The sequence below is a fragment of the Gopherus evgoodei genome, chromosome 11, assembly GCF_007399415.2.
Source record: "Gopherus evgoodei ecotype Sinaloan lineage chromosome 11, rGopEvg1_v1.p, whole genome shotgun sequence".
NCBI classification, from domain to species: Eukaryota; Metazoa; Chordata; order Testudines; family Testudinidae; genus Gopherus; species Gopherus evgoodei.
The window spans coordinates 33,911,794-33,939,444 of NC_044332.1; the positions used below are offsets into that span (position 1 = coordinate 33,911,794).

The window sequence follows — 27,651 nt, forward strand, 5'->3', positions numbered from 1 at the left end:
AACAAGAAAAGCTTTTAATTAAAGAAAGAAAAAACAGTAAAAATTATCTTTGTAAATTTAAGATGGAATATGTTACAGGGTCTTTCAGCTATAGACACTGGGAATATGCTCCCAGCCTAAGTATACAAGTACAAATTAAAATCCTTTCAGCAAAATACAAATTTGAACTGCTTCCAGCCAAATACATATTTGCAAATAAAGAAAACAAACATAAGCCTAACTCGCCTTATCTACCTAGTACTCACTATTCTGGACATATAAGAGACTGTATCAAAGAGATTGGAGATAAACCTGGTTGCACGTCTGGTCACTCTCAGAACCCAGAGTGAACAACAACCAAAATCTAACAGCACACACACAAACTTCCCTCCCTCAAGATTTGAAAGTATCCTGTCCCCTGATTGGTCCTCTGGTCAGGTGACAGCCAGGCTCACTGAACTTGTTAACCCTTTACAGTCAAAAGAGACATGAAGTACTCCTGTTCTATTAACCCTTAAATATCTGTTTATGACACACCTGATCCTGCAGGCCTTGTTTGTACAAAACTCCCACTGACTGCAAAGGGAGATTTTCTTAAATAAGAGATGCAGAAGTAGGCCCTATAGAAGGAATGGGGAGCCTGGAATATTATACACTGAAGTCTGTGCCAGCATTGATGCACATATACCAGTAGCTGGAGACCACTAATTTATTGTAGCCCATACACCTTCTGGGTGTGGTGTTTTGTCCCAGCTAGTGGCACTGAGAGCACTTAAAGAAAGATAAAATGAGTCTGTTTTACAGCCTTAGCTAACAGCCAGTTGGTTTTTAACTTATGCAGTAGAGGCTCGTGCAACCAGAGGTCCCAGGTTCGATCCCACCCGCCGACGACCGGGATCTGTCGGCATTACATAGGGAGTAAATTTTAAGTTGTTGACTGAAAAAAAAATTAGAAATACACCATATCCTTTCCATTTAACACCTCTGGGGCACAGGGAAGTTTAATTTGCAGTTCCTTACACCATACTTATACTTTCATGAAATATTACTTGTAACTGTACTTTTTCTTTGCTGGGAAAATTGGAGCCCATTTATGTGCATACAAGCATTTACTCTTTTGTGCTAAATCTTTCAGACCATATTAGGCAAGCAGTATTATGTGGAAAACAAATACTTGTAGGGCATGACTTGGGGCATGGCCACAAAATAGCCCCCACCCTTTAGTGTTAAGAGAATTAATTTTGAATGTTATCAGTTTCTCACATGTACAATCACACACTCTCTGACCTGATGTACTAACTGTTGCTTGGTGGATAATGCCAAATTTTCTTCTTAATATTTCAGCACATTTCTTAACACTTAGTCCTGCTTTACTTGTGTGTTTTGAAGCAATGGGGTTGAAGATAATTGAACCAAATCCTGCCTTTAGATTACATGCACAGAGCTACTGTGGTGTGTTCGCAATTGGAGCCAACCACATGCATCTGAAAGCAGAATCTATCTGCTCTGTCATGTATTGCTTTTCCGGCATGGATCAGCAGCAGATATCTCTCCAGAACAGCCCCACTCATTTCAAAGAGTTGAAGAGAAAGGTGCTACCAAACTTGGTATGTTAAAATTCTTCCAAGTACTTAGCCAGGAGGTTGGAGCACTGCCCCATTTTCATAGTAATTTCCTAGAAATGTGGCATTAAGAATTGTTCACAGGAAACAATTCACTTCATAAGGGAATGTGTCTTATACTTTCCTTGACTAAAGCCAGTTTTCTAGTTAGTGATTTACATATAGATCCTAAGGAATTAACGTGAATGAGCTATTTTTACGTAATGGAGACCCTCAACTCTTTTCATAATGTAAAGTTTTCTTATTTCTCTAGCCAGCATAGCTTGGGAGGAGTAAGCAATGCTGATGTGCAAAGAAGACCCAGTGTTAAAAGTACTACAAGTGATGGAGGGACTTCCACAGACAATTCTTTAGCAACAGTAGACCTATCAAGCTTTAAGGAAAACTTGGTGCAGATCATTCAAGAAAACAAAGGAAGATGGAAAGAGTTAGCTGTGCAAGGTATGATAAACCCATGGGGAATATTCTCTAAGTTATTCCCAAAACCCTCCTCTACCTACAGCACATGTTCATTTTATCCTTCAAACCCCCTCTTGATCTATAAAAATGCATCTAGTTGTCTTACGTGCATATTTTTTATTTATAATGTTTGCAGTGGTGGCTTCACTTTTCAGCTTATTACATGAGTTTGCAATTCTTTATGTGCAATATTAATCCTGTTTATGTTTTGTCCTGTGAAACACAAATAGATTTGTGTGAGTGGGGGAGGAGAAGAAATGCCAGACATTCCATAGTAAAGCACTGGGCTTCTCAACAGCCACTTCTTCAGAAGGTGCCATTTAGAAAAGGGCTAGGGGAGGGAGGGGAAGGGATGATGCAATGTCCTACATTTAATTATAACGTTCAGACTGCTATCCACTTTGAATACATACTGTATTAGCCAAAATCACAGGGTTCAAAGTATTCTTGCCTGCCACAGCAAGATTAAATATGAAGACTTTTATAAGCTGCAGTATAGGAAATGTGCTGCGTACCTTGGTACTCCATTGTCCAAATTTTTTTATTGCAAATTGTTACAACAATGTGGTTATATTCAACAGGGCCAAAATGTTAATGGAAGCTTTGTGCTCAAAGTAATGGAGGATCAGGCTATAAATCTTAAGAAACGTAGAAGTTAAGATGCAGGATTAAAAGTGGCTTTATTTGTTGTGGGAAGCAAAATGTAGTATTTCAGTCTACGTGGGATACCACTCTAAAAATCATTTAAGTGGATCTATGGATCTAAACATCTGGGCAGTCACAGAATGCACCAGATCCCAATAAGGTTGAAAAATGACCCTTTAGGTGTCTGCTGAAAGTGTAAAAATAAAAAATAAAAAAAAGTCACTCAGTTATAGGGTTAGCCAATGTTTCTTCAGTTTTGTTTAGTTGTCTTCTCCAGAATAAATGCTGTTTTGACAGATGAGCTCAAGGTGGAATTTGAATCAGACATAATGTATTTGGGCTATAGTACCTTCCTAGTACTACAATAAGCTATGCTCCTTAGAGCCACTCTGCTGCAAGGTTATTCTGATCATAGAAAAAAAATCCTCTTCATTATAAATCATTGGAGTAACAGTTGATTAAAAATAGCTAGATATGCAGACGTCATCTGTAAAAGGCTAAACAGATTTATGAATAGATTTGGCTTCTTTCAGTCAAACTGTATGCAGAATCCTCATTATGCTGTGTTTGGGGTCATTGTTCACTACTCAGTTTCATACTGAGGTGGTTATGGCTGTTGTCTGTTGATAATCTGATGTTTAATATATAGCATGGTCTCCCCAGTTGATAAGGTGTTATGCCCTGTTTTGTGTAATCTTTCGTTCTGTCTGAAGGTTGGAAGTTTGGTTTTTTGCTTACTTGTTTTGCTAAGCATATTTGGAATTAGATTGCATTATAGAGCTATTTAATCAGTTATTATGTTTGAGTGTTGCAGTCATTGTCTTTGTTTACCTTTTTAAAAATAAAATTAAAAAAGAATATTACAAACTATGAATGAGTGAGTCATACTCAGTAAACATGTATATGGGCTTAGATTTAACATATTTTGGAGTACACCTATTACTGTTTCTGGCTGGGATTCCTCTGTGCAGAGTGACAGCACAAGGCCTTTTTAAGGCCTAGGGCTGTCCTTAGCCATAGGCAGGTGCCTAGGGCACCACTAGGTCTGGGAGCACCGCTCTGCGAGAGCCTGAACAGACAGGAAGCAGTGGAGCATGTAAGAGCAGGGCTTCTGGGTCCTAGAGAGAGCCAAATGCAGCACAGTCTGAGGGAGGGGATTGGCTGCTGGTGTCTCTGGGAAGGGGTGGGGGAAGGAAATCACCTGTGAGTGTGACTCTTTCCCCTGGCGTGAGATGAGGCAGGCTTGGCAGCTCTGGCAGTATCCTTTGTTGTCCCTCATAACATCCATTCTTCTCCCCTCTGCCCCACAGAGCATCTCCCTGTTTCTCCCTCCCCCCACGGAGCACCCCTCTCTCCCCCCCTCCCCTCCATCAGGGCTGGGTTGGTGAGGTACTGGTGGGGAGGGGAGGCTGGCTGGCTGCCTGCTGAGGAATGACAGTGAAAGTAACTCACTTCCTCGGCAGGCAGCCAGGATTGGAATGGTTGCACAGGGCTGGGCTGGGATAGCCAGATAGCATGTGCGAAAAATCAGGATGGGGGGTTGGAGTAGGGTGAGGAGATGTCCCACTTTTGTAGGGACAGTCCCAATTTTGGGGTCTTTTTCTTATATAGGCTCCTGTTCCCCTCACCCCTGTCCTGATTTTTCACACTTGCTGTCTGATCACCCTAGGTGGGGGTAATTGGTGCCTATATAAGACAAAGCCTCAAATATCAGAACTGGCCTTATAAAATCAGGACATCGGGATCTGATCACCCTAGCTGGGGAGCGCATCTCTCCTCAGGGCTGGCAGTGATCCATCTCATCCAGGTGGCTCCATGGGTGCCCCGTCCCTGATATCAGATGCTGTGCTAACTTCACCATGGTCCGTTGGGCTGGTGATGGTGCCCATTGGCATGTGATTGGGCCTGAGGTTTGCTGCTGCTGTTGCCACTCTGCACGCCAAGAGGTGGATTTTGGGGTCCTGCAGTTTTCCACCTATCTTCTCCTCTACTGCAGCTGTTGGACCAGCAGGCTGGGGGGTGAGCCAAGCATGAAAGCAGTACTGTGTTGCCATTTAAAGTGTCATTTAACAACTTTGTTTGCCAAAAATGCTTGCTAACAATCCTGAATTCAATTTCAATATTTTTTTTTAAAAAATCAATATCTTAGCCAAAAACAGAAAATTAAGTTGTTGACAATTATTTGTGACAAGTTTGGTATGGGGAAGGAAGTGGACCAGTTTTCATCAGAGAAACAAAAAATATTGACTGACTTTGCTAGGGCCCTCTTACTGCTAAATAGAGCCCTCCAACAACTGTAATATGCTCATCTCCTTACTAGTGTATAGAGCAGGGGTTGGCAACCTACGGCACATATGCCAAAGGTGGCACGCGAGCTGATTTTTGATGGCATGCAGCGGTGGGCTGAGCAGCTCAGCCCGCCACTGCTCTGGGGTTCCGGCTGCTGCCACATTGCCACCCAGGGTCCTGGCCACCAGCCCCACTCAGCGCCCACTGCTGGCCTGGGGACCCCCAAGGAACCCCAGGCTGGCAGCAGCTGAGCAGATTGGCAACTGAGATCCCAGCTGAGCCACTCAACCCACTGTCGGACTGGGGTTCCATTCACTCAGCTGGCAGCAGGCTGAGCGGGACTAAATTCAGTGAAATAGGAAAACAAGAGCAACTAATGACAAAGTGCAAGAGCCTAGAGCAGTGGTCCCCAACCTTTTTCATCTGGCAGGTGCCAGATGAAGGACCGTGGTGGCGGACAAGCATCTGCCAAAATGATGCCGAATTTTGGTGGCATTTCGGCAGATGTTCGTCCTCCGGCCAGTACGTGGGTGCACTGAGAGGCCCCTGCGGGCACCGCGTAAGGGACCCCTGACCTAGAAAGCCTCCTGAAGCACGGTGATCATTTTGATTTAAATGGACTTGAACTGTACGAAAAATTGAGTTGTTACCACATGCAAAATCAATGATGGACATTGTACAGTTTAGTCATACCAGCAAACTTGTTGACATATATCCTAAGGTGTACATTGCCACTCGTATTCTACTGACAATTCCTGTAACAGTAGCATCAGGAGAATGGAGTTTTTCAAAACTAGAGCTCATTAAAAACTATCTCCGCTCTACAAGGAGTCAGGAACACTTGACTGGTCTTGCTATTCTTGCAATCGAAGACGACATCATTTTGTCTCTGTCATACGATGATATTATTACTGATTTTGCAGCCAAAAAAGCCAGAAAGATTGCTTTTAATTAAAAACTAATCCTTATTTCAATACCTTTTCATATAAATTTCCAATAAAATGTTGACAAATTTAAAAAAAAAATTTTATTTGCATCATTCTGTCAAATCAGAATTTTTTCTATAGTGCTACTTCTTTAGTGCTAGTCCATCAGCATTACAGTGTGCTTATTTAAGTTAAACTGGTTTTAATAACATGCATGTGGCAAGTTTTCCAATACTGTAAGCTTATGTTTGTGTTGCTAAGAGCAAGACAGGCACGGGGGCACCAGTTTAATAATCTCATCTAGGGCACCAGAAATCCTAAGGACGGCCCTGTTAAGGTCTGAACCATTTAAGTAGTTTAAATGAGAATTTAATGGTCTATGTATCTTATACTGGCCTTCCACACAGGGGTGTAGAATTGTAGCAGGTAAATATTAAAGGTGCCCTATATAGGAAGAATGTCTCTTATTGGAGCAGTATTTGTGCCACAATACTGAAGTCATAAAAGTCCTTAGTATTTGTAACCAAGCCTCTGAACACTCTTTTTGTGGCTTCTACCTCTGCTTTGAACAATTACATGCTTACATTTCACTACTTCTTCAAATAGGCTGAAATCGAAACCTCTCAGCTGAACACCATCTGTGCTATCATGCACTTTATCATGCACTTCTGAACACAAATTGACAGTTTAGCATGCATGATCCTTAAGCCAAGCTTATAGGGAATTTAAGTAAACTGAAATGGCTCGTGATATTTACTAACTACTACTATTAATAAACACCCTGCAAATGTCATCTCAATAGAGTGCTTAGTCTATTGAAATGTGTACTGGGGATTTACTGTAACATTTGTAGGAAACATATGGGTCTGTTGAGTCTCATGTTGTGTATTGGTAGGCACAAAATGGATACATGTTAGATGGTTGAACATCATATACTTGATTCCATTATGAGGACTGGTAGCTGTTGTGACAGGCTATAGTATCCATCTGCATGTTGGAAAGGGCAAGAGGGTATCTGGGTTAGATAACCTTGGGGTTCTATACAGAGAGAGGCAAGGGTTACCCAACAGAACTGCAAAACAGCTAGAACCTGAGTCTCCCAGGATGCCAGCCTGGAGCCATATAAAAAGGAAATGCAAGCTAGCAGCAAGGGGAATGGGAAATGAGCATGTAATGGCTTTATTGGAGAGGGTTAGCTCCTCACAGAGGCAGTGCTAATATCTTCAGCATAAATCTCTGGGAATTTTTTTGGCGCTATTTTGCTTGCAGCGAGTTTAAAGGCCCTATTTTCTTCCTCTTCAGAGGAGAGAAAGTGTGTTTAAAGACCACTGACCAGATTTTGCTTTATAGTCCAAACCCTTTTCACCGCTCAGGGTTCTCTTCACAGCTGTAAGGGTTGGGGACTTAATGTTCTTAAATTGGAAGCTTAAATTCTGGTACACAAGTTAAAGTTTCTGTAAGGGGGGTTACTACTTATGGCTAGTGCTTCTCCTTGGATTTAGGTTTGGAAATCCTTTGCATCATTGGTGCATCCCTCTTGCTACTCATTGCTCACTCCATGATGATCTTTCTTCTGGTAACTTGGCCTTCTGGCCAAGTCACGGTTCAGTCCACCCCTTCTGGGATTATGAAGTCCTACAGGACCACTGTCCAGATGCCTTCTCTGGACAATGTTCAGCCCCTCCTCGGGCTATTCCCGGACAATATCCCACGATTTACTCTTCCTCTGGACTTCCTCCTTGTTCCTGAAGGCTTCCCTGTAACTGTCCCTGCAACCCCATTCTGCTTTCAGCCTCCTGGTTTTGTAGTGCTTTCCCAACCGGGCTTCATTATCCGTTAGCCCTGGCCCTCCTTCTCTCCTGTGATGCCAGGTGACCTAACTGGCCTCTCAAACCCTCATTTATCTTACCTGGGCTGGTATGGGGTGCACACCCCATCACTGGCACCAAAGAAAAGAACCAAGCCAACTTACATGGTGCTCTTGGGCCTCCAAAGTCAAACTCAAAAATCTTGCAAGAACTAGAATTTTACCTCAACCTGAATTCATCTCAGCCTAGTTAGAGGTCTACCTGCATTCTTCAAACGTCTGCTCTTTGTGGTGTGATCTATGGCACTTTTAGATCTTATGCTGCTGCCCCTATCTCTGTTGCTTCTTGTAAAGTTCTGAGGTTGCTCTGGGTTTACTACTGAAGTTGAGTCTTATCTATATATTAACTTTAGCATGTAGTGAGGAAGGAAATACTGGCAGTAAATCACTAGCAAGCAACAGGGTGTTTCATTGCCACTGTCCTTCTCAGCTGGATAATTTATTAGCAACGATAAAGAGCTGGATGTATTATTAAGAAGGCTATATCTATTATAATGGAAGATCTGTGCTAGCAGCCATTCCTGCTGTTAGCAGAGATCTTCATACATGCTTCCCAAGTTGACTGTGACAGTAGTACCTCTGCTGCTGAAAAGGGCCGTCTGCACTCCTGCCTGTAGACTGCACACACCGGACATTGCTTTCCGCACTGCCAACTCAGTTCCATGGGCTTGAGAGGAATGGCCTCTCTTAAAAATAACAACAAACAGGTCCAATTAAATTAAAATTTTAAAAAAGGAAGGAAACTAAAAATTCCTGAGTAGGAGCTGAACTCTTGCCCCCTACCAGGCTGATATATTATCTTGAAAGCTATAGCACTTGCTGGGATGCAACTCTGCCCAGGTTTTGGGGCTGATAGTGTCCGTTGTGTACCTGAGCTGGGCAGAACAGAGCAGGGGATTCAGGCCCAGCAGGTGGTGGTGTTGTCATGGGCATCTTGCATGAAGATCTATCAGTAGTCAGGGCTTCTTGCACTGCCCCATTGTGAAGAGAGAGTTACTAACTCTCTAGAATATTGATTCAGAGTAAACAGCTTGTGTGTAGAGTAAAGTGCTTTATCTTGCAAAGGACCCCTGTTGGTAAGGAAGGTGTTTACACACAACCTACTTAGACAGCTGTTCAAGAGCTTCCTTAACAGAAGGCCCACTAAATGAATTACTCAATTTTGCTAAAAAGGCCATGTCTTGTATAATTGATGGCATAGGAGCTCAGTGCTCTATAGCCTAAGGGTCTTCAACCTTTCACCACTGGAGGATTAGTGGAATGTTTCTGAGGCCTTTAAGGGGACTCAGTTAACAGTGGATTATCATAATGATCAAACATCTGAGATTCTAATGTGAAAGCCTTGATGTTTAATTAATATTCCAAACCCCTAGTAACTATATAATCTGTCTTTTTTCTCTTCAGCACTTTTATAATACAGACTATTCAATCTTGTGCATATTTCAACAGATAGCAGTGACAGCAGCTGATAATTGCAGTGATGATACTTGATAACAATTTGACTGTAAAGACACTCTGACAAGTTTTATAGGTTGCTCCATTAGAGTAAATAATCTCTAAATTGATTTTAGGGACTGGGAGTTATTGATCTATTGAGAAAGCAGGCTATAACACAAATGTTATGACAAAAGGTTAAAAATACTACATAAGATCACTCATGTAGTATAGCTTTCCTCAGGACAAAGAAGTTGAAACACAAACAATTGTAAATTGACAGTGATTGGTGGAATCAGTTATTTTCAACTGAATATACAGTTCCACAAAAATAATCATATCTAGCACCTGCACAGCATTTTCCATCCTTAAATGAAAAAGCACAACGGTGCTTAAGTATCATTATCTGCTTTTGAGGGGAAAGATAGATGAGGTGATATCTTTTATTGGACCAACTTCTGTTAGTGAAAGACAAGTTTGAGCAACACTGAGCTTGTCTCTTTCACCAATAAAAGTTGATCCAATGAAAGGTATTACCTCACCCATCTTCTGTGTCTCTGGTATCCTGAGACCATCACTGCAAACAATTATCTGCATTTTGCAGATAGCAAACTGAGGCGCAGTGAGGTTAAGCAACTTGCCTTCGGACACACAGTGAGTCAATGGAAGAGTCTGGAATAGATCTAGAGACTGCCAGTTCAGTGTCTTCTCTACTGCAGCATGCTGCTGTTTCACACCTGAATGAGCTGATCAGAGTAAGGGACATGAGTGGGGCAGTACAGGGAACTTTGCGTAGCTGCTGGTCTTAGTTATTGTTCCTTTGCAGTGGAGGATGGAAGACTTCATTCTCCGAGAAATTCAGTCTGGCATCTTTTATGGACACTAAATTCACATGTTGGGCCATATTCCCTGATGGTGTAACTCCACTGAACTCTATCAGTCTACTCTAATTTCTTTTAAGAAAACTCCTCTGCCATGCATGCTACTGAATTGTTGGAGGTTTCAATTAATACTCTACAGCATGTACATCCAGTGAAGTAGTGCCTTATTTCTACAGCATTCCTGTACTTTAATTAAGAAAATGTATTCTATAAAACATGATTATATAGAAAACAGTAGCTAGAAGACATATTATTTTAAAAGAAGGATAATGTCATTGAAATGGAAGTATCAAGACGTGATAATTGTTCACAAAAGATGATGTATAGTGATTAGAACTGGTCAGAAACTGCTTTTCTCCCCATCACAGACAGTTGGCTTTTCAGCAAAAAAGAATGAAAACTGAAATATTTTGATTTTGAAATAATAGCATGCTGCCTCATGGGAGTTGTAACTTGGATGATCCGTTTTCCCTTTATTCTCCATAGGGTACACAATGCGTCATGGTCTTGGTTCTCTCTTGGTGAGGGAAAGTTGTGTGTCATGGGAGTTCCATGGCCATCCTGTCTTGTGGGAGATAAAGTCTGGTTGAGAAGCTCTGAAGGAGTCCCCGGGGTGTAACCTGCACTGTGAGAAAGCTGAGCCCTCTGTCCCATCAACCTGGGGCTGGTCTTCACACTGTGATGCTGATGTCAAGTTATATATCTCTGGCAGATACTGCACTTACAGAGCCATCCATGGGCAGGGACACACCCAACTGAGTTACATGAATGGTCTCCCAACCACTCATGAACCAACAACAGAGACACTCCAGCCAATTCTCCCCAGTCTTTCACCTCAGAACTGTACTGTCTTGCACTGGTCAGAAGCCTGGACAGTGTAAATTCATTATCCAGTTCTCCAATGTGGCGTGGACAAACACTAGCCTTTGTAAACTGAGCTGAGATTTCCCAAGCACTTCAGCCAAACGTATTGTTTTAGGTAAAATAGGTTTATTAACTACAGAAAGATGGATTTTAAGTTATTATAAGTAGCAAGTGTAGAGATCAAAGTTGGTTACTGAGAAATAAAAATAAATGTGCAGCCTAAGTTCTATGAACTAAACACAATTTGAATCAAACAGTTTCTTACCCTGACAGATGGTACAAGCAGGTTACAGATCCTCAATACACAGACCAGGACTACCTTCCAGTTCAAAGTCTTTGTCCTTCAGATATTCCTCCAGGTGTTGAATCGGGCTGGGCTGGAGAGAGGCCAAGTGATGATGCCACTGTCTCTCTCTTATAATTTCTTCCAGCTTGCTGGAAAGATCTTTGATGTGATGCAGGGGACTGGACTAGATCAGAGGTACTCAAAGCTGGTCCACTGCTTGTTCAGAGAAAGCCCCTGGCAGGCTGGGCCGGTTTGTTTACCTTCTGCGTCCATAGGTTCAGCCGATTGCGGTTCCCACTGGCCGTGGTTCGCCGCTCCAGGCCAATGAGGGCAGTGGGAAGTGGTGGCCAGCGCATGTCCATTGTCGTTCTGAGTGTTGTATACCATAATTTATAGATCATTGTTATTAAACTGGAAAAATATACAATTCCATATGCATAATTATTTGGCAACGGACAAGTGTAACCCTTCTGCCCCTCTGAGTTGGCAGCAACAAGGGCCGGGTTCAGTATCCAGGGTTTCCCTTTCAGTAACACAATGCATAACCGGCTCGAGCCCCCACCCAGTGACCTGGGACACTCACATACCACACCCCCCTGGGCGCCTCTAGGAGGCAATACTTCCCCTCTCGCAAGCACGGAGTCTGAATGTAGCAATATCTTTTTAATAAAGGAAGGAATTAATGCAGCATCCCATTGGAGAAACACCACAAACAGGGTTATAACACAAACCATAAACAAAAACCCACCTCCAAGTACTTTTGGCACTGTCCTTTTTCCCCTTAGGGTTTTAAGTCCAATCACCCCAAAGTCCAACAACCCAAAAGTCTCTGGTCAATGCCACCCCAGAGTTCAAGAGTTCATCTGTAGAGGTCCCTCCCCCCAGCCTGGATAGAAAGGGGCACCTTACGTGGTCCTGGGCCAACTGCCCTGCCTCTCCGTGGGTTCTGCTTCCGCCTTCTCCACGAACTGCTCCGCTTTACCAGCTGCTGTACGCTGCTCCTCCAGCCGTCCTCAGAAACTGCTCCGCTCCACCAGCTGCTCTGCTCCATGAGCTGCTCCGGTTCTCTCTGCAAACTGCTCGGCTCCGCTCGCTCTGTGGGCCGCTCCACCTGTCCCACAGCTACTCCGCTCTGTCAGCCACTCTGCTGCCACCAGCCGTCCCGTGATCCGCTCCAGCCATCCCCACAAACTGCTCCACTCCGCTAGCAGCTCTGTTCCACAGTATAGCTTTGGGCTCCCCACTAGTTAGCACCGTACTCAGTGCTCTCAGCTCAGTGATTTTAGCTCTTAGTGATTCCAGCTCACAGTAGGGGAGCCCCAGTGCTAGTGCACCATTAGCCCAAAGTGACTTCAGCTCAGTAACTTGCATTTAAATTCTTGAGGGAATAAAAAAATCAACTCTGACATTCCACAGTGGAGAGAGGAGGGGGTGCAACTGGTGCTTCTAGCTCCACAAGGAGACTACACCACCAGGCACAAATACCTGTCCCCAACCTCTCTCAATTCTCTGGGTTTTGGAACCCATGTCCCATGTCTAGCCAGTACCACCCAACTGAGGGTGAGCAATTTGTCACCAAGCAATCCCACAGCTTGGGAGTCTGGGATAGGGTGGGCGTGCCTATGCAAATACACTCTCTGAACTTCTTTCCACCAGATGTCAGTGTAGAGCTTATCCTGACTCTGCTTACACAAGTATTTGCCAGATATGCTCCTTATTAAATATTTCTTCTACTTTCTAAATTATTATGAGTTGCCTGGGCTTTTTAATCAACTGCCACTTTAAAACTCAACAGTAAAGCAAAAATAAAAGCAGAATTAAGCCCAGCTTTCCGTGCTGAATGCCTGTTAATCAAGCTGCTCCTCATGCATGGGACAAGCTCCCTGTAAAAATCCACAAAACAAAATCTTTATTCTCCTCCAAAACCCTCCTCAAAACTCTCCTTAGACATGATGCCTACAGAAAACCTGACAACAGTTAGGTTGCTGGGGTGCTGAGACCACAGCCCATCACATGGACCAATATGTCTTATTGTTTCCTTGTGCTCACCCTGGAGTGTATTTGTATCCACTTACTGTCTTTTGTCTATGCTCAGATCGTAAACGACTGGGACTGGCTTTTTGTTTTGTGTCTGTACAGCATCTAGTGCAATGGGAGTCTCTGCCTGGGCCGCTAGAGTAATAAATAATAATGATAACCAAACTTGGAGGGCATTCAATACGCAAATAAGTGTTAACTAACCCATAACAAATATTTTGTCTGTCTATGAAATCCTTGGAACTTCCTGGTTTACTTAAGGTATCCCAAAATATATAATGCTATGCTGTGACATCAAAAGAACCATGGCTTACGCAGGTTGCAGTGGAATTTATGGCATTTGTGATGTCATGTACTGTGATTAAACTTGTTTCATAACCTGGAAGTCAAAAGATATAAATAGCTATGAGATATTGACATTTATTGCTAGCATTGGAAGTGGCAGAAAGTCAGTCAGAATGACTTGCACTATGATATACTTTCAGGAAAATAAGCTTGTTAGGTTAAATTCCTCTGGAATTTACTTTCTTATGATTTATCCGTTGATTTTCATTTTAAGTTTATATGAATATATAGCATGTAGAATTACTGATTGGTTAGCCTACATAGAGAGCATATTATGTTATTGCTTGCAATGTCATTTCAGTGATTTCTGTTGGAAAGAATCGTTGTAGGTATTTTTCTCACCTTTCTTCATGTTTGACAGCAGTGCAAGTCAACATGATGACAGTTTCCATCAGAATTGCTTTGATTCTGGGATAATAGGATTAGAATCTGTGGCAATGGAGGATGTTGCAATTTGTTAAAAAAATCAAATATTTTGAAGTATTTTGGCTGTGTATTTATTAAGATTGTTACGATAATAAAACACAATTTGGAAAAAAAATCAATTTTTAAAACAATTTGGAAATGGGCCTTTTTTATATACCAGATAAATTACTTGTGGACAAACTAACTACATAGAAGTGATGTAATTGTTTCCAGGGATTCTTTTTCTTTATCAGAACCAGTTTGCATGGGTGTACAGGCCCTGCATTTTGAAGAAGACTATGTTCAAACACAGATATTGTACCTATGTCAAATCGTTTCACCAAACTATAGACAAGGTTTGAGTCTCAAGTGTTTGCATCCATTTGCAGAAATGTCATTGGAGTTTTTCTTTGAAATTTTACTAGAGACTGTCCTAGAAAATTCCATTGTTTTGTGCAATGTTCTTTAATTAACGTGGGCCAGATTATTAAAATATAGCATGGTCAATAGTCCTATCTATCTATCTATCTATCTATCTATCTATCTATCTATCTATCTATCTATCTATCTATCTACTCTTATCCAGGGCCGGCGCTTCCATTTAGGTGACCTAGGCGGTTGCCTAGGGCATTAGGATTTGGGGGGGCAGCATATTGCCACCCTCGGCGGCAATTTGGCGGTGGGAGGTCCTTCCGCGCTCCGGGTCTTCGGCGGCAATTCTGTGGCGGGTCCTTCACTCGTTCCGGGACCTGCCGCCAAAGTGCCCTGAAGACCGGGAGCCGCGGAAGGACCCCTCCCCGCCACAGAATTACTGCCAACAACCGGGAGTGCGGAAGGACACCCGCCTAGGGTGCCAAAAACCCTGGCCGCCACTCCTGCTCTTATCCATAGCAAGTAAAACAGTTTGCAGGAAGTATTCATTGACCATTGGCAGACATGAGGTTGTAGTTAATCAGTACTCATTCATTAACACAGAACACAATTGAATGTGGAGCAGTGTCAGGTCTGTTCAAAGTTCAAGTTTCACAGACCTCTTAACCACCAGTTTCCATGGGGTTTGTGCAGACAATGGCAAGTTTTTGTGAGCCCAAAAGGCAGAACTGAATGGAGAAGAGGAATATGAAGATCCTAGAGTGGAGTTGTAGGTTTCCTAAAAAAAATGTTTTGCTTGGCCACGAGCTACATGTTATCTGTCATGGGGAAGTTGAGTGGAGGTGATTCACTGTGATGTAATTTCACGAAAAAATAGTTCATCAAAATGTCACTAATGCAAAAATCTATAGCTTTTTTCTGTTCTAGTAAGACATTTGTCATACTGACAGTGATGATTCTAGTTCACAAAGTTTTGACATACAACTGTTTGGAGGCCTGCAAAAAAACGTGAGCTCACGCAATGGTGATTCTAGAACGATAAAACATAAATATACAAGGTTTTATAGAGACCAACTGTAAACCAGGTTCCCTTCCCATTGGCAGAGGTCAGGAGGGACCTTAATAGATATTGTTCATACTGAAGATGGATTTGTTTTCTCTCTCCAATTTGGTAAACTGTTAGCTTTAAATTGCTTCAGTGCTACTGGTGATATTATGCAAACCAATTTAGTTATTTTAGTCTATCTATAAGTAAAAAAACAATAATTCAATTCATCAATGATTTTATTTATTGGAGTTTTGCACTATAGAATTTTAATTATCTGTAAGTAGTTGCAATGTAGGCTGAATCTTGATGTACTGCTTTACTGCAATTTAAATTTTTTATTTTCCCCTTATGCACTCACCAGCATTTGTTGGTAGACACTCTAATGGTACAATAACTTGAACCAGAAATGCATCGTATACATATAAGACAATTATTCTACAGATGAGTGGTTGCAAGTTTACCTCTCTCTTTCATTCACCTTCCTACAGACATATCAGGAAAAGAAAGTAACAGAAGTAAAGACCAAGGCAGTAAAACAGCAGACGTAGGAATACAGGAGAAAGCATCAAGACGTAGAGAAGATTCTGTACTGTCTAATAAATCCTGTCCTGTCTCAACTCCACTACCAAATGTTCCCAGTGGTTCTGTAGTACAGTACCCTGATAGTAACACAGCTGAGCCAATGGAAATCAACTTTTTAGTTTATAATGCAGACTCAGAGCTTCTACAGTCACAGGACAGTGATACTATGGAGACCACAGAATCATATGGTAATCCATAGTCATTAACCACATTCCCACATGGATCAAATGCTAATAAATTTAGAGACAGATGTTGTGTTTATGCATAAGTGTGAGTGGGTATTAGTTCCTGGAGGGATTTAGCTTCTGAAAGGAGTTCGTATTTTCCTATAGCTTTGCTTTAAGGACAGAGTAAGATGCCAGATAGTCTGTAATACTTGTTGATTCTTTTGATTCCTCCACAATGATCAAGTGAGTTGACTGCTTCTACTCACTGCGAACAACAATACAAGAATGAAGTTGCAAGATTTCAGTGAAATAGCCAAGTTACAGGCTATTTTTACCTCTGGGATTAATGACCTTCAATAAAGGATTGGCTAAGTGTTCCTTTGTGTAACTAGCAATAGGTGAGGCTGCTGCCAGCTTCATTTAAGTGAAAGCCCTTGATAAAACACTATGCAATTTAATTGAAAACAGGTTGGGATGTTTTAATATCTTATTTTCAAAGCAACCCATTTTAGAGGTTGCAATATCCTCCCTGAAAAATATATTGGGTCAACCTACTTCTCTTGTCCTAGTACCAATGCTACCTCAGTCTTGTCTGGGCTGAATCACCAAATAGCCCCAATCCCAGCCCCATCCTCCTTTAGAAACTAGTGCATCCGTCATAGCAGTGGGATCGGACAAGGCAGAGTCAGTGAGCTGGATACCAGCAGCATGCAGCAGATACCACAGATCATATTTTCTTGCTAGTCCTCCAATATAATGTATAGCTCTTATATAATAAAGGGATATGTTTTTAATTGTTATGGATATTTTCTATCTAGCATACAACATAATCCATGAACAGCTGAAGTATTCTATCAGCTAAGGATTCCTAGTTTTATTTCTCTCTTTCTATTCCTGTTTTGCAGAGGATTTCATAGGGAATGAACCTGCAAGGAGTAAGGAGGGTCGGGACATAGAGTCAGATATACAAGAGATGAGAGACATGATACCAAGAACAAGGAGTCTGGGTCCTAATGAGAGTGATGATATCATCATTGAGGAATATATACCTGACTATCCTGAACCTGAATCCCAACCATTAACCCATGCCTGTGATTACACTGCCAAAACTTTTCAAGAACACACCACTAAATTTTCTTTTTTTCAGGCAGATTTAACTAAGAGTGACATGGAGATTTTATCACTGTGGAATGGTAATCACTATTCAGATTTCAAGACTGATTAAGCAATAGTTGTAGCATAAATCTTGGTGGAAAAAATACATGTAACACACTTGGAGGGATGGATATGCTATCAGCCTGCTCTAGGTGTCACTGAAGCCAGTGGTAGTTCTGCCATTAATCAGTTACAGTCCCATTCCTATTAAATTTACTGTGTAAGTTAAATTAGCAAGTTAGCTGATGGGTGACCAAGGGTAATAGTATAGTCAGAACCCAAACAATTTGTCATGATAATCAAAGAATTTTATGCTTGTTGAGATAAGAATACCAGACTTGTTCTGGCTATCAGGCTGAGCAGACATACAGTGGTTGCCATGGTAAGTCCAACATTTACCTACTGTTTTTACTCCATGGTATCCAAAATCCACTGTATGTTCACATTCTTAGAATTGAAAATAATAAGCTTTCACATATTCCAATTTACCAACATCTGTTCGGCCTGGTCTACACACAAAGTTATACCAGTGAGTGATGTTTCTCCACATGCCACCTTAATTATATTGGGGAATCTTAGATTTGTATAAAACTAGGTAACTTCTGTGTGTAGACAAGCCAATAGTAACAGAGGTAAACAGCCACACACTAGCTGTCCTACTTTGTGATTCAGATGTCGCCAGCCATAGGCACTCACTCAACCTGTGGTGAGCATGATGTAAACATTTAGATAGATAGATAACTGATCTCAACCAGTCAGAGGCACTTTTAGAAACAAGGGCTCAGTACAATAATAATCTATAACAGACCTTCAGTACTGTTTAGATGAAAATGCTAATTTTCCTTTGTCAACCCAAGTTTTGGAAGAACATAAATGACTTTTTTCCAAGACCAGTTCTAAGATGCTCAATTTTTCATTGCACAGACTAAGATGTGTGAGAATATTGGAGGTGAGGATATTTCAAAAGATTAACTTCTGATATGAACTTGAGCAGTACAGCCATCAGTTGTACCATAGCAAAGTAAAATTCTGTTCTGAAGTTTTCCTGAAATACCATCTCAGGTCTGCAAAAACTGCATTTCATCTTTTTTCCTGGCAGAAAACTTTCTTATCCCTGAGTTGAAATAGTATTCCTTCTTTACAGTACTAGAAATTTAAATGGAAAACATCTTAAAATAATATTGGAATATAACATCCTCAAAATTAGAAATCTTAGATTAAAAATGGAAAGTATTGAAATGCATTTTTAAGAACACTTAAACTTAACTCTGTTCCCATACTGTGTTATAAACAGGGCTGTCGATTTAATTGCAGTTAACTTGGGCGATTAACTCAAAAAAATTAATTGTGATTAAAAATATTAATCATGATTAATCCCAGTTTTAGTCACACTGTTAAACAGTAGAATACCAATTGAAATTTATTAAACATTTTAGATGTTTTTCTATATTTTCAAATATATTGATTTCAATTACAACACAGAATACAAAGTGTACAGTGATCACTTAATTTTATTATTTTTCATTACATATATTTTCACTGTAAAAATGATAAACAAAAGAAATAGTATTTTTCAATTACCTCATACAAGTACTGTAGTGCAATCTTTTTATTGTGAAAGTGCAACTTACAAATGTAGTTTTTTTGTTACATAACTGAACTAAAAAACAAAACAGTGTAAAACTTTAGCGTCAACAAGTCCACTGAGTCCTACTTCTTCTTCAGCCAATCTCAAAGAGAAACAAGTTTGTTTACATTTACAGGAGATAATGCTGCCTGCTTCTTATTTACAATGTCACCTGAAAGTGAGAACAGGTATTTGCATGGCATTTTTGTAGCTGGCATTGCAAGGTATTTATGTGCCAGATATGCTAAACATTTGTATGCCCCTTCATGCATTGGCCACTATTCCATTCTATTGTTTAACAGTGCGATTAACCAAAATTATTTTTTTTAATCATGCAATTAATTGTGATTAATGTTTTTAATCACTTGACAGACCTAGTTATAAACAGAGGATTATCTCCAGTTACTGTTTGTTCACAGTGAGGACAGGCTAAAATTGTTTGAATGATGCTAATGGTACATACTTTCTAATAGCTAATTTATTTTAATTTTTAAAGTATTATATTCATTTATAATTTATCATTTCCATGCTTTCCATTTTCTGTTTTGTTTCATAGTTGAACATTCTTTTAAATTCCCCTTCAATTTATTGATACAACTTAAACTTTGGTTTTTTGCCTTGGAATTTCCTTGGCTTTCTGATAAAGTCAAGGAAAATGCTTGTAGCTCTACCACATGGAAGCATATATTCACCAGCAAGTATGATATGTAAATTAGTTTCTTTGGGACAAAATCCTTAAGTAGATTATAGCATGAATGACATCTGCTTTAATTAATACAGCTTGGTAGAACTGCATGAAAATTGCTTCCAAACTACACCTACAGATTTTGTAATGTCTTTTAACACAGCCGGTTCTGCAGCAGGTCCCTAGAGGAAGCAATAGCTATGAAGAGATCAAAAGTCCCCTCAGTTATAGAATCCAGGAGAAATTTCCTGTTTCTCTAATGTTTGTAAGCAGTTTGGATCAATAAACCAAATGTGAAGTTCTTCTCTTTTTTAAAGCTATAACGGGCTAAAAAAAATTATAAGAACTGACAAAGAAGGGAAAGCACCTAATTGTTCAAACTTCCATATATTAGCAACATCTAATGAACTTGCCTCAGATTTGGAAGGAATGTTTCTCCTGTGTCCCACTTCCTCGGCCAAATTGCCCTGCAAAAGAACATGTCCTGAGGATCCAGGAGAGTAGTATGGAGGAGATAAATTCTGCTTATAATGATAATGTGGTTACAACCTGTGCCGCAGGATGCTTCTACCTCTCCATAATACTATGTGATCAGTTTTGGTCTGGGTTTAGATTTGGGCACTCACAGAACTGAAGTTTGTTCTCAGTCAAGCTAGCAATATCATGCTAGCAGAACAGGAACAATATTGTTGGGCCTGCTTTCCTCCTTTAATAACAGTGAAAACAGTGGGCTTGGGAAATCACACAATAATCCCCATAGAGTTCGTGGAGTTACAGGTCAAATTCTAATGCTCATCATTTTATAAAACTGGAGATATTTTATATCTGTCAAGAGATGTGAAAGCTGAACCTAAGAGATAGGAAAAGGCAAGTGTTCTAATAATAAAGAAAACCTGTGATTTGGCCCTCTTCTTGTCACCCCTTCCATCCCCACCACCAAAGTGTGCTCTCTATCCCCTCCCATACAAGTCTTCTCCATCCTCTGCTCTCTCTATCCTCTGACTCCTCCTACCAAACTCTCTCTCTCACACTCAAGTTATGTCCTCCTGAACTTCCCTTTTCTCAGTTCCGTGCCATCCCCCCAACCTTTCTTTCTTTACCTCCAGTTCTCTTCTTGCAACTGAGCTTTGGCCTCCTGGATCAGTCTCTCCCTTCCCTCACTGTCTGTCCCTCTGAAGTACTATTTTTTTGAGATTTGTCCCCTCCCCACTGTTGCTGCTGTTATTGTTAAAGCACAAATGTGTAACCTCCTAAAGCTCTCTCCATCCTGGGTTCTCTTTCTTTTGCTCTGATATCCTCTTCCTCCCTCCAGGGTTCATTCCCTCTCCTCCAGAGCTGCCACAGCTCTCTTCACTCCCTTCTTTCTGCAAGGCCCTCCCTGTCTACCTGTCTTGGGAGCTCCTAAGCTCTGCTTCCTCTAGCATTGCTGCCATAAACAGCATTGCTAAATGGAATGGCACTCGGCAGTGATCTCATTCTGTTTCCATCATTTCCATTCCCATGTGCACATGGTTTTTCCTGGAATGCTTGCCACTCCAGCTGCAGATGGAAGTACTGATTATAGATCAAACACCAAATCCAGCCACCACCACTTCTGTTGCACCTGTGTAACTGAGATCAGAACTTGACCTACTTTAAACAAACCAGTGCACATGTATTAACACTAAAAGCGACAAAGAATTCCCATGTGCACAATGTTTCCAAGTCCAACTCTAGGACAGAGCTATTGCTAAGAAATCAAAGCAACTGCAGCATATATTTCGTATCTAATTTACATATTTTGTTCCCTTTCTGTAGAAGAACTTGTGAGAAATGTTGGTGAACAGCAAAAAGACCAAAGCAGAAAACCCGCAGATGCACAATTACAGGAGGAAACAACCAGGACACAAAATGAGAGTAGTCAGGGAAGCGATGACACGCCTTTACCAAGAAGCGTCACTCCCAGTTCCTTCGTCCTACAAGTTATAACTTTCGACTGTCCTCCTAGCACATCCAGCTCGGAGAAATTCACTAACTCTGATCCAAACCAGAAAGATCTCACCGAGGCACAGCAAGAAACACAGCCCACTGACCCATTGAATGGTAATATCTCATCACAAAACACACATCAGTCTAACGAAGTGGTGCAGGGCGGAGCTGCTGCTGTGTCTGTTACATCCCTATTAAGCTTTGATATCCATAAAATGTCCAATTAAGTAGTTGTTCAAGCCTGCAGTTTAGGAATGGCCCTTCCTCAGACATATGTAGAAACTGAAATGTCATCAAATAAAAAACATTTGACATGAATAAATTTAACCTTTTTGATATTAAGTATTTGATATTTAATAGTAAATTATTTGGCCTAAAATACCAAAAATATGACAGTTGAACTCATAATTTAAAAATAATTTTAGATACGTATTTGCAGCTGTAGAAGTTTTAAGTTACTGGGAAATTACATAAACTCTGTAGAAACTGCTTGTCATTTTCTTTTTGAATAGGTAATTCAGCTTTGGCTATTGCAGGGCTTCTCACTTATTGTGGGCACTTATGATCAAAACTTCATTAATCAAATCATTTGTAATAAAAATTAATACAACTTCCCCCATTTATTTTGATCACTTTAAGCAGGTGTAATTTGATCATTAAAATAGATATAAAAAGTTGCCATTTCATTAACAAGGAAGGTGAAAATTTGGAATGTTAAGGGGGAAGGGGATGGAATAGCCAAAAACCCACGATGATGCAATATGATGAAAACGAAAAGGGTTTTATTGACATAGGCTGTGGTCTGCACATATGATCACCAGTGCCAAGGTGTCCAAGCGACAGTGGAACTTGATCTAAGCAGAAGGAAGGTATTGTGTGATGTTCCATTTTAACTTACAAATTGTACTGAAATTGATGATAAAGTAAGCTTTAAAAGAATGGGACATTGAGAAGAAAGTATTACCTCTAAGGGTACGTCTACACTATGAAATTAGGTCAAATTTATAGAAGTCGGTTCTTTGGCAATCATTTTTATATAGTCGATTGTATGTGTCGCCACAAAAAATGCTCTCAGTGCATTAAGTCGGCAGACTGCGTCCACAGTACCAAGGCTGGCATCGACTTCCGGAGCGTTGCACTGTGGGTAGCTATCCCACAGTTCCTGCAGTCTCCACTGCCCATTGGAATTCTCGGTTGAAATCCCAATGCCTGATGGGGCAAAAACAGTGTTGCGAGTAATTCTGGGTATGTGTCATCAGGCCCCCCCTCTCACCTTCCCTCCATGAAAGCAACAGCAGACAGTCGTTTCGCACCTTTTTTCCTGGGTTATCTGTGCAGATGGAGTCCACACAGCTGACCGTCACCGTAAGTCTCCTGGCTGCTGGCAGACATGAGATTGCATTGCTACACAGCAGCAGCTCATTGCCTTTTGGCAGCAAACGGTGTGTTACGAGTGGTAGCCATCATCATCGTACTCCTGGGTGAGGTCCGTTAGGGGCGCCTGGGCAGACATGGGAGTGACTCAGCCAGGTCATTCCCCAGTTGCACTGCACCGTCTTCTGCCAAGCACCCAGGAGATGACGATGGCTAGCAGTCAAACTGCACCGTCTGCTGTCAGCTAAAGATGTAAAAGATAGATGGAGTGGATCAAAACAAGAAATAGACCCGATTTGTTTTGTATTCATTTGCTTGCTCCCTCCCTCCCTCCCTCCGTGAAATCAACGGCCTGCTAAACCAACGGTTTTGAGTTCAGTCCTCGAGAGGGGCCATTCTGTGTGATAGTTGTTTGTGTTTCTCTTTGATGCAAAGCCACCCTCTTTGTGGACTTTAATTCCCTGTAAGCCATGTCGTCAGTTGCCCCTCCCTCCGTCAGAGCAGACAATCGTTTTGCACCTTTTTTCATCCCAGACACCATAGCACTGGGATCATGGAGCCCGCTCAGATCACCACGGCAATTATGAGCACTGTAAATACCACGCGCATTACCCTGGAGTATATGCAGAACCAGAACCTGCAAACGCAAAACCAGGTGAGGAGGTGATGGCAGCATGGTAACAAGAGTGATGAGGACAGAGACATGGACATAGACTTCTCACAAAGTACGGACCCCGACAATGTGCACATCAGGGTGTTAGTGGGGCAGGTTCATGCTGTGCAACGCCAATTCTGGGCCCGGGAAACAAGCACAGATTTGTGGGGCCGTATAGTGTTGCAAGTCTGGGGCGATTCCCAGTGGCTGCGAATCTTTCACATGCGTAAGGGCACTTACATGGAACTTTGTGACTTGCTTTCCTCTGCCCTGAAGCACCAGAAATACCAAGATGAGAGCAGCCCTCACAGCTGAGGAATGAGTAGCGATAGCCCTGTGGAAGCTTGCAATGCCAGACAGCTACCAGTCAGTCAGGCATCAATTTGGAGTGGGCAAATCTACTGTGGGGGCTGCTGTGATCCAAGTAGCCAACTCAATCAAAGAGCTGCTGATATCAATGGTAGTGACTCTGGGAAATGTGCAGATCATAGTGGATGGCTTTGCTGCAATGGCTAACAGCAGGGAACATTTCTGTTCAGCCACAGCCAAACAGCCGAGCAGGAACGGGCACCTCTGAATGTCCCCTTAATAAAAGCACCCTATTTCAACCAGATGACCATGAATTATATCACTCTCTTGAGGATAACACAGCGAGATAAAGAATGGATGTTGTTTGAATGCTTGCAAACACCAGAACCATCCGCTGCCAGGCTTTGTTATGCAATGATTCCTGACTACGTGCTACTGGCCTGGCGTGGTAAAGTGTCCTACCATGACGGACGGAATAAGGCTGCCCTCCCCAGAAACTTTTTGCAAAGGCTTTGGGAGTACATCCAGGAGAGCTTTATGGAGATGTCCCTGGGGGATTTCCGCTCCATCGCCATACATGTTAACAGACTTTTCCAGTAGCTGTTCTGGCCGCGAATGCCAAGGCAAATTAATCATTAAACACGCTTGCTTTTAAACCATGTACAATATTTACAAAGGTACACTCACCAGAGTCTCTTCTCCACCTTCAGGGTCCGGGAGCATGCTTTGGGTGGGTTCGGGAGTTACTGACTCCAGGTCCAGCATGAGAAACATATCTTGGCTGTTGGGGAAACTGGGTTCTCCACTTCCTTGCTGTGAGCTATCTTCAATCTCTTCATCATCATCTTCCTCATCCCCAAAACCCGCTTCCATGTTGTGTGATTCTCCATTGATGGAGTCAAAGCACAGGGTTGGGGTAGTGGTGGCTGCACCCCCCAGCATGGCATGCAGCTCATCATAGAAGCGGCATGCTGGGGGCTCTGATCCGGAGCGGCCATTTGCCTCTCTGGTTTTTTGGTAGGCTTGCCTAAGCTCCTTAAGTTTCACGACGCTGCTGTGCGTCCCTGTTATGTCCTCTATCTTTCATACCCTTTGAGACTTTTTCTAACATTTTGGCATTTCATTTACTGGAACGGAGTTCAGCTAGCACAGATTCGTCTCCCCATATGGCGAGCAGATCCCGTACCTCCCGTTCGGTTCATGCTGGAGCTCTTTTGCAATCCTGGGACTCCATCATGGTCACCTCTGCTAATGAGATCTGCACTCACCTGCATCTTGCCACGCTGACCAAACAGGAAATGAGATTCAAAAGTTCGTGGGCCTTTTCCTGTCTACCTGGCCAGTGCATCTGAGTTGAGAGTGCTGTCCAGAGAGGTCACAATGGAACACTCTGGGATAGCTCCCGGATTGTGTCCACACTACCCCAAATTCGACCCAACAAGGCCAATTTCAGCGCTAAACCCCTCGTCAGAGGTGGAGTAAAGAAATCGATGTAAAGAGCCCTTTATGTCGAAAAAAAAAAGGCTTCGTCGTGTGGACAAGTCCAGGCTTAAATTGAGGTAACACTGCTAAATTCGACCTAAAATCGTAGTGTAGACCAGGCCTCACTCTTCCTTCTGGGCTGATGCTCCTTCACATCTTTGCATGAGCCATGAAGATCCAACTCTCTCCCCTGGTGTATTGTACATTCTTGCCCACACTTACACAACCACACACTGAAGGGCTTATGATGGGCTAGATTGTGTGTTCTCAATCCATTCTGAGTAACAAGTGACTGCATTGCCCCAGGAAAGACCAGAGAATGAATTGGGGCTCTGAGCTCTACAATTCATCCCCTGCTTTCCCCTTGTTCTAAGGGAGGAATAAGTTACTCCACTCCATTTCATGGACCCTCCTGCTCCCTTCTTCCTCCACCCTCACATACACCCAGCCATTTATCATGGCCACTGAGTGAGGGGAAAGAGCCAGAGCTCCTCCCAGTCCCTGCCCCTCACCAATTTATTTGCTTGCAGCAAGGAGTATTGGGAGAGTAGCCCTTGTTCTCCATGGTGCAGCCAGGGTCATAATCTGATCAGAGCTGAATGGTAAAGTGAGGATCAGGGCCTTATTCTGCTGCAGGTGAAGAAAAATAAGGGGACTGAGTGAGAACCAAACAAAGTTGCTGCTTAATTTTTCCCTGTGTCTTGTACTTTAGGGGCTTGAGGTCATCACATGCTCTGTTCCCAGCTCAAACATTGGGTTCAGGTATGTCTTCTCTGAGGCTGAGCCTTGTGAGGCTGGGAGATGAGGTGGCACTGCCTGAGCATCACTGCATGGAAGTATAGCTTAGCACACCTCTCAATTGTCCCTCATCTTGAGAGATCTCCCTCATTTTATCCCCAGCATATCCTACACACACATTTGATGTCCTTTCATTTTTATTGTTGAAAACTGTTCATCAGAGTAAAGGATCACAAAGCTACTGTTCTAGACTGGATTATTTCTATGAAAAGAATGAATCCCCCAGTACTTAAAGTTTCTTAAATGAATATTTTTTGTCTCTTTCATTTTGAGTTTATGTCACACACTGCATGCTACATTTGGGCCTTGGCAGGTTGAAAATGAAGTGCCTTAGAAAGGTATAATGCCTGCTATGCACTAGAGGAGGAGCCCAAGGAGAGGCACTACTTGCTGTGCCCATAAAACAGGTATAACAGCCATCTTGTACTAAGGGTCATTACCGCACCACCAGTGCTATTTCTGCAGCACCTAGATGTTTCTTGGAGTTCTTCTGTCCAAACATTGACTCAGTCAGATCCTCGATAGCTTGAGAAATCTGACCAGATAATGGAATAAATTAGTATTGGTTGTAGGCATACAGTTCTTGCAGCATAAATTCCACCTTTCTTGTGCAATGAGCATATCATTATTTACAAGAACTCAGTGTTATCAAAAGGAATTCCTTCAGCATGGTAGGAAATCCCCTGTAGGACAGGCAGAATTTTAAGGCATCAGGACTGCAGTTTATGAAATTGGTAATAGCCTACATTTGATTTAGTCCCCATTGGAGTTATTTACTTTCCAAAGGTAAAATGGTTTAGAAATTATTTGTTTTGTTGGAAGAGGGTAGAAAAAGGAGGATGTGCAAAGCTGCAATAGACCAAGGAAGTGTTTTGGGTTTGTTTGTATGCTTGTTTTAGAGAGAAAAAAATAATGAAAGGGCTAAAAAGGAAGAGAGTGGGAGGGCAATAACTGAGTTTAATGAGGAGATGTGAATAATGTCAGTCAAGCTCCTGAACTGCAAGGCACAGATTATACGCCTACATCCTGCACCACTGAACTAAATGGCCCGTACAGAAGGCTCATTTCTGTATAAACTGACCCTAGGACATGCTATAAAAAAAGCCAGAGGTAGGGATTTGTAAGCCTAAAGTCTGTCATGGCAGTAGCAGGTTTATCCTATTATTAGACTGTAGTAGCAATAGTGACACCACCTTTTTAAGGTCCAGGTCACCTCCAGAAATTGATTTATGGTCCAAAACATCAATTATGTCTCCTCTAATTTATCTAACAGTGATGCATCTGAGCCTTCACAGTTAAATATCTGGCTGGAGCAAACATCAGGGCTAGTGCTGCTGATCCAGGAAGCTCAGCCACAGTATGTGAGATTCATTACAGATTTTGAGATAAT

The 27,651-nt window shown here is 41.9% G+C and overlaps 1 protein-coding gene across 8 annotated transcripts in view; it reads left to right on the plus strand.

Moving 5' to 3' along the window:
• The window catches only part of PDE1A (phosphodiesterase 1A), a 283,981-nt gene that overhangs the window by 243,477 nt on the left and 12,853 nt on the right, over positions 1–27,651 (plus strand). For 4 of the 8 annotated variants that reach the window (XM_030580757.1, XM_030580758.1, XM_030580756.1 and 1 more), the window contains 2 exons: positions 1,855–2,042; positions 21,473–21,870. In XM_030580757.1, coding sequence (XP_030436617.1) covers positions 1,855–2,042; positions 21,473–21,870 — 586 coding nt within the window. Of the gene's footprint in view, positions 1–1,854; positions 2,043–15,947; positions 16,230–17,113; positions 17,402–21,472; positions 21,871–27,651 lie in introns of those variants that run through there. The other 4 variants (XM_030580760.1, XM_030580759.1, XM_030580763.1 and 1 more) reach the window with 3 other exon arrangements.